Source organism: Buceros rhinoceros, unplaced genomic scaffold (assembly GCF_000710305.1).
Source record: "Buceros rhinoceros silvestris isolate BGI_N320 unplaced genomic scaffold, ASM71030v1 scaffold6378, whole genome shotgun sequence".
NCBI classification, from domain to species: Eukaryota; Metazoa; Chordata; class Aves; order Bucerotiformes; family Bucerotidae; genus Buceros; species Buceros rhinoceros.
This window is the reverse complement of record NW_010426235.1, coordinates 12,756-20,786: the sequence shown is the minus strand read 5'-3', so window position 1 is coordinate 20,786 and position 8,031 is coordinate 12,756. Positions and strand designations below refer to the sequence as shown.

Sequence of the window (8,031 nt, the reverse complement as noted above, 5' to 3'; positions counted from 1 at the left end):
ATGGCTAACCGGACAACCTTGGTTGATAACAATACTTGGAACAACAGCCACATAGCCCTGGTAGGGGTGGCAAATTTTTATGGAGTAGAAACACTGAAACATTTACATTGCAGTCAATGATGACATTGTAAATCTCTGTTGACAGGTAGTATAATATTAAGGAAAAATTCCATAGAGTGGGAAACAGAGAGACGGAAGGAACGTATTTTTTGCATTTATTACAACTCAAGTATAAAGAGATTTGGGGCTGGAAGAAATCAATTTCACTTTTGGAGTTACCATTTTGTTTACTTGGAATTTCCGGAACTTCCACCTCAGTTTCTTTTCTTCGTGGGAGAACAGACAAAATCTAACGTAACCATTCCCCTTGTGATTAGTGCTACAACAGTTTACCTGTTACTGATACTTTACTAGCATTATCCAAATAGGGATCACTTCAGTTCAGCAGTGTCTTAGTTGACTAGATTTTTGAACGGCATATGAAAATCAGCCACATGAAACAACAAATTTTCAGGCATCTTGGAAATGAGAGAGTTTATGAAAGCAATGGTAGTATTGTAGATTTGATGCAATTCTGTCGTCTCAAATTTAGTTAGACAAAACATCTGAAAATACAATTTTGTTCATTTCTCAAGAGCACGTTTAAGTTTTCTGCACGTGCTTCAAGTAGGGTGCTAGCGTTGCCTGTGGTTATGAGGGCATCACCTTGGAAACTTTTTTCAGAAATGAAAGAATGCTCTATATTATATCTATCTGAGTCACAGTCTTACTAGGTGCCGTGTAATGACTCCTCATCACTCAGTGGCTGTTTCTTCCCAGGAGACCCGTTTTGCTACGTGGGCAGAATGGGGGAAGGGCTTGAGGAATCTCTTAGATAGTTTCTTGTTTTGTGTCAGTAGCTAGGACAGCAGTTGGACCAGGTCTACAGAAAAGCAGTGTTCAAAATCAACAAATTAATCAAGCTGTCCTTTGCGCATACAAAGACCTGAAAACAATGTGTATTGGGGAAGGGGGGATCACATGTACATGCTTTTGACAGGAGCAGGGAACTCGCATCAGTCAAAAGGAAGCTTGGAAAACAGTGCTGTTGGTGCTAATATCAATCAACAAGCCTTTCCACATACTCCAAGGCACTTTTCTCTTATTTTGGTTGTTGACCTGAGAGCAGCTTTAGTGTGTTTTGATGGACGCTCAACTCTGATAGCTCTATATGCCTGCTTCTTCTACAAGAGGTAGAAGTGCTGATATACTGTATCTAAACTAACAGATCCCTGCAGAACAAGGTGCATCAAGTGAATAGACTGTATTGCATAAGCACAGTAACACTACATATTACAGCAGTTAGCAATGATGGTTTTTAATAAAGAATTCTCTCTGGTACGACCGCTAGCGCTGTCAGGTTCTGTTTTGCAATGAATGCTCCACAAAGGGGAACCTAAGCAATAAATGTGTGTTATGGAGAATACCTGAACTTATGCTGTAAATGAGGCATGCCCTGGAGATGTGTCCAGATGACTTCCTCCTGCACAGAAATATAAATCTGCCAAATAACTTCACATTGATGAGGATAACAGCCAAGAAGCTGAGGTTCTCAGTCATTTTGACAGGATTGCAGCTGAAGCTTAGCTTTTTCTGATTACCTTCTTAACTGAATGTTACCAGTTTGGACGCATTACTATTTATATTGTATTTACTCCCTTTTACCTCAGTGATGCATTATTATGCCTTAAATAAAAGAGTTTGGATAGCAAACAAAACTACTGCACCAAATGCCAGTTACTGACCTAAAAGTGAATTCTTTGTGTGCAAAGTGATCAGTATGGAAGAAGTTCTTCATACAGCTTTAAAAAATTTTCAAGGACTGAACTATATTATGCTTTTAATGCAAGAATGTCTTTATTCTGACATTTTCTCTGCATAAATGTACCTTGAATTCAAATGCCGAAGGTGCCTAAATGCTACTGAGTACAGTGCAGCATGGCTGCTTCATTAATGAAGGACAAAGGTCAAGGAAAAAAAACCCAAAACCCAAGAATTTACTAGCATTTCAAATAATTTATTCATTTTGGGCTGTGTTTGAAGCTTTGACAATAATTTGTAATTAGGTATTTTCTGCAACATAAAGTTTTTGGCAATACAGCCATGACTTGAAAAATCTGTAGGTGCCACAACAGGAAGACTCTTATTGCTACATTTTATTCTCAAAACACTCATTTCAAGAGGCAGCACTGCTCTTACAGAGCAGAAAACGCTGAAGTTGGGCTTTTGCGTTTCTAAACATTCTCAATGGGTTTTCTTTATCTAGAATGAAAATGAGAGCTTTGGTTGGCAAGTATGTATTCTTGAGCTTTGGTCTGTCAGGTTAGCTGCCTATCAAACAGATAACAGATATACAGATACTTAAGATATTTTTGCTATGATACAGGTGGGAAAGGCAATGTCATCAAATGAGTCAGCAGCATACGAGATCATGAGAAGCCTGGACGTGGATTATGTTTTGATTATTTTTGGTGGTGTGATTGGCTATTCTGGTGATGATATTAATAAGTTCTTGTGGATGGTAAGAATAGCAGAGGGGGAACATCCCAAAGATATTCGGGTAAGTGGAAGCATAAACAAGAAAACTGAAGAAGTTGAATTCTATATGTTCATTTCTACTTCTTTTTAAACCTTTATTCATGTTGTTGCTTTTCCAGCAGTGTTCATTGTAGTGGAGGAAATCTCTCCTATTTACTGCAATTTTATTTGAAAAATGTGTTATGGGTTGTTTTCCTAGAATAGTAGGAGTGCAGAGGCCTGTAGCCCAGTTTCTTTCAATATTTATGGATTTGAAAGGTCAGTAACCTCAAAAGTTTGCACAATACTAAAAGTACAGGATATCGCTTGTAATTCTTGTGTATCTCACTGTGCATGATCATACTTTTAAAAAGTAAGAGTGTTCAGACTGTGTAGATAGTAGGCATTACAAATTTCTTCAAACTCTGTAATAGTAGGAGACAGGGTTAATATTGACTTAGGCGGAGATTATGTTATTCAAACATCTCAGAGACTGCAGAAGTCTGTAGTGATATTTTCTTAAGCCTAACAAAACCTGGATATTCAGCACAGGCTTAAGGTGCATAGTTTCATCTTGTACTGGAGATGAAAACAGAAAACATTCTTTGTTTAAACACTGTGCACACAGGAAGTTTATGAAAACATTGCAGACCTATTGTATCAACAGTACAGTGCTTTTCACCTTTCTGAAGAATTGTTTTTGATAGATGCCCACCAGCTTTTACATTTACATTACATGAGATCAGTTTTCCAGTAACTGCTTACTGTGAAGTGACAAAATTTTTACCAGCACAGTAATATGGATATAGGAAGATTGGTCCATTGGTCCATTACAGACTATTTCACCTTCAATGAACGCCATCACATTCTGTTTTATGACTAGCTTAAATCAGCTTCTAAACTGTAGAAGTCAGTTTAGATTCTTTATGTAGTTTTTTTGCAGAGAACGGAATGAAAAATGACCTTAAATAGTGGTTTAGTTTATATTGACTCTTGTACCTTTTTTTCTTTTTAAAGGAAAGTGATTACTTTACCCCTCAGGGAGAATTCCGGGTAGACAAGGCAGGTTCTCCAACTTTGCTGAACTGCCTCATGTATAAAATGTCCTATTACAGATTTGGAGAGATGCAGGTTAGTGCTACAACTCCTACTGAATTTTAACTAAAATGTGAGAAAGCAAATGTTATTGTGATGTATTTTTTCATCTTTTAGATTGAGTGTTCCTTGTAGTAGCAGAATCGGAGGCAAGAGTCAGCTTTACAAATTAAAACACATCCATGCAAGGCCTACTGCATGTAACCTTTCGAAAAAGGCATTTCTGCTGCTAACCTACACTTGTACTTAGCTTTTTGCTACCCTTCACATTGCCTCAGACAAGCATCTTAATACCACCATGCAGTGTGCTCACTGAAATATTAACTGTTATGTTGTGGAGAGCTTTAGATCTGTTTTTTGTTATAGCACACGCAAGTGGAACTGTTAATTGACTATCTATCTAGTATCTGTTCAAAAACTACCTGATTTCTATCCAAGTCACATCAGCGTAAAAAAACATCCACCACATCTGTATTGTGAGGGTGTAATTCTCAGACAATTGTCACTCCCCTGTAGCTAAGTCTGCCTTGTTTGATTTGTTTCCTGTTCTGTACCCTCCCTCTGCTCCCTTGCCCAGGGCCCTTTCTGAAGTGTTAGCCAAGAATCCTTTATTCAGCTAAAATTGAGGCCAGTGGATCTTACTTGTTTTGACATGAGGGTCAGAATTAACTGATAAGCACAAACCATTTCCACCTTGTATGTAAAACCAGGAAAATGCAAATTATTGCTCTAGAGAAAGGAGACCACATGGGAGCAGCTATGTTAAAAAGCCACCACAGGCTGCCACATCTCAGACTTTCACTTGAGTAGTTCCCTCTTGGAATGCAGACATGGTATTTCTGTTGAGATGTTAAAGTGCCAACTCCTACATCTGTAGGAGCAAGAATGAATTTGTCTCTTTCTCAGCTGTAAAAAGGAACTGAGAGTTTTTTCTCTGTAGTAATAACCAACTCAAGAGCAGTGTTACCCTTTGACTAGACCAGCTGAAAGTGCTGCCTTGTGGCACAAAGTACCACAGTTTGCAGTAATGGGTGTTTTGGGTTTTGTCTCAAACTAATACACAACTTTAATTTTTATAGCTGGATTTTCGGACACCTCCGGGATTTGATCGCACACGCAATGCCGAGATAGGCAACAAAGACATTAAATTTAAACATCTGGAGGAAGCCTTTACCTCAGAACACTGGCTTGTTAGAATATACAAGGTGAAACAACTAGACAACAGGGAGACGTTGGATCATAAACCTAGAGTAACCAACATTGTACCAAAACAGAAATATTTGTCAAAGAAGGTGGGTTCCCAGTAAAGTAACCAAAAGGGGTCATGAGGTGGCAGTTTATTTTTAACAGTGAATCACATAGCTGATGAATTATGTATTTCCACTAGCCAGAATGTTACGGATACTGTTTATGTTAGTGTCCAATATCAGACCTGCCTGCTGGTAATAACTGTTAATTTACTGTCTACTTAAAAGCATGTGAAGACACAAGGCTAGATTTATTTTTTTTTTTAGGCAGATTACTAACTGGAAATAGAGCGTGTCACTGGCTGTTACAACTTTCAAGACTTCATGTAACTGGAATTATATCTCTAAAGTGCATCAATTCATGTTTCAGTAACTACGGCTCACTAAGTAAATAATGTGGAAGTTGCTTTCTGACTTTGTTTGAAAGTAGTGATGCCTCAAAGTTTACAAATGGCAATTTTGTATGAAATAAATTAAATATGAATCTTTTGTTGACGGAACTTTAGTGTCTGGCTGCTTACTGTTTGAAGTCACCTCCATGGATTTTAAAGTGTTAGCGGTGGTTTGGTACTTCAGACTATTAAGAAAGATGTGTTACCATGGAAGCTGGGGAGACTCTTAGCAGCCCTCTCATTCATAACATCTGTTTTCCATATATCCATATATATGTTGCAAAAGGAACTCCAGAATCCTGTCAGAAACAAATGCATAGGCACCAAATTTACATTATGTCATGGAAATATAAGAATGTTACAGGGTAAAGATGTTTATTTTTGTGATTTGATGGAATTTTATAAAATAAGGTATTTCAGAGTTTTCACTGAAGATAGACTTACCTTACAAGGAAATTAGAGGCCTATCATACAGTTAACAGTGTAACTTTTAATCTTATGTGACCAGCAAGGTGAAATTTCTTAGTGATAGATGCATTGATCCTGCTTAACCTGTGGATGTGTTGGTTCTCTGTCAAAAGACAGGGTAAAAGCTGATGCAAATTCTGATCCATCACCAATTCTTGCAGTACAAGCAGGTGCTACCTCCTGTTAAATCAGAGAACCAGCAAAGAGTATGGGGCTAATGTCTAAACTAGGATTTCTTCAGTGCATTCTGAGGGCTCCTTAGGGGGCCACAGGCTTTCAGCATTGCTTTTTTACTGGAAATTCAGTCCATCTACTATCACTCTTGCATGTTAGAGTGTCATTCTTATGCTCAGAGACATGATGTCTGAGTATTACATATTAGTTTGTACCTATCTCTCTTTATATTATTGTGGTGGTGTTATTTAAAAAGGTGTATTTAGTTGACATAACAGAGCCTGCTGGTAAGCACAGCAGTGTGGGAGCTGCCTACTGTCTCTTTTGTGGTGGCAGGCACGTTGCATTCTACCTGCCACAAACTAATTGTATTTATACAACCTTTGAAGTTAATACTACCTAAGACTAACATTAATTCTTCCCTCCATTACTACCTTAAAAAAAAAAATCTAAAATACACTGATAAAGACACATGAGCAGAAAGCACTAACTAGCCTACAGATCAATAGCAGAGGACTAAAGACTAAAAAAGTGATAATTCATTTTTTCTCTTGCTTTTGAAATGTTGCTTTGAGTAAATATTTCTATCAGTCATCTTGCTAACTTGTCAGAGACTCAAATAGGGCAAAAGATGGAAGAAGGCATTTCCAAAGAAAACTAACACTCTACACCACTTCTCTTTGGGAATATTAGAGTTTTATCATGTTAGTTCATTATTAGTTCTGCCTCATCACAAGCACTGAAGACAATTCTACAGATCTGGTAGATGGACCTTGCAAAAGCACATCTTGTGCAAAAGCAAATGTTGGACATGAATTAACAGTCCCAACTTCAGAAATAACAGATGGATTATACCTCGTTGAGAGTGTACCATTTAAGCTTTTTAAAATCAATCTAAAGACCAGGCATTGAAATGCACATCATTTAACCGTGATCAAGACTAAATCATTAACTAATACATTTTATTCTGTTTTTCTTTTTAGACCTCCAAAAGGAAGCGTGGCTACATTAAGAATAAACTAATTTTAAAGAAAGGCAAGAGACCCAACAGGAAGACAGTTTAAATACACTGTTCTGATTGCTAATACGAAGCAGTTGTCCTTGAGATAACCAGTCTTTGCCTTTAGCTCAAGTCATGTTTCACAGCAACATGAGGGTACAGAACCATCATTGGTCCAGATTATTGTACAAAATTTTCAGGCAATGTCTGATTAAAAGTATTGGCTTATTGAGAACAGCTGTTTTAGATTTGTAATGTGAAGCAAGACAGAGCTGCTATACGAGTCTAGCAGCGGTTTTTTTATTGGTACATATTATCCTTCAAATCTGAGAATTTGGACTGACTGCACCAAAGAACCCTGTAATTTGGTCCTTGGCACATGCATACTCGTCAATCTTTTTTGGAAAACACTGTTCAGCTGAATAGCAGCAGTATGTAAACTGGAATTGTGAAATCTAAAAAATTACTTGTTTTCAACAATGAAGAGGAAGCAGACTTCTCTGAAATCACACTTTCAAAATAAGTTACTCCCATGATTATTTTTCACTGTTTCTTTTCAGTGTCCTTTTATTCTTTCTGCAGGCCGGTTTTGATCTGCAGTGTAAGAAACAAAGCTGCAGTTTTCACAAGAGATGACAGGACAGATTCACTTGATGCTAGTTTAGACTGGACAAGCTGCTTTTGTTTAAGATGGGATTGCAGTGTTGCTGCCTTACACTGTCATTTCACAAGGTAGACAAGGCAAATCTTGCACACCATAGGTCCAAGGGCTAAATTTGTATCCTCCTGAAAAAACGACAGTAATGAATGCTATAGTAATGTACAGCTGAGCACCATGTAGTGGCTGGTGCTTCAGAACAGAAATTAAACTATTTTAAGTAAATGTTTACATTGGTAAAGCTAGTAGCCTGTTCAATGGGGAGGGGGGGAGGGAAGGTTGACATGTATACAAAACCCCTTTTCTGCAGCTGTCAGGGGCTAGAGGATTTGCAAATCCCTCTCCCTCCTCACTGCCTTTCCTGGGAGGGTAAAAGTTTTTCTGGAAATCTGTTTCTCTGCATTTTTATTTAGAGAGCTTAAATCAGTTGAAGACATTCCT

At 37.8% G+C, this 8,031-nt stretch overlaps 1 protein-coding gene across 1 annotated transcript in view; it reads left to right on the top strand.

Moving 5' to 3' along the window:
• The window catches only part of STT3B (STT3B, subunit of the oligosaccharyltransferase complex (catalytic)), a 29,814-nt gene extending 22,373 nt beyond the window's left edge, over positions 1 to 7,441 (top strand). Inside the window, exons 12-16 of the mRNA XM_010141426.1 lie at positions 1 to 60; positions 2,426 to 2,599; positions 3,574 to 3,687; positions 4,731 to 4,943; positions 6,916 to 7,441. The exon at positions 1 to 60 is cut by the window's left edge and continues 4 nt beyond it. Of these exons, the coding sequence (XP_010139728.1) occupies positions 1 to 60; positions 2,426 to 2,599; positions 3,574 to 3,687; positions 4,731 to 4,943; positions 6,916 to 6,996 (642 nt within the window). The 3' untranslated portion in view covers positions 6,997 to 7,441. The remainder of the gene's footprint in view (positions 61 to 2,425; positions 2,600 to 3,573; positions 3,688 to 4,730; positions 4,944 to 6,915) is intronic.
• Positions 7,442 to 8,031: the final 590 nt, after the last annotated feature.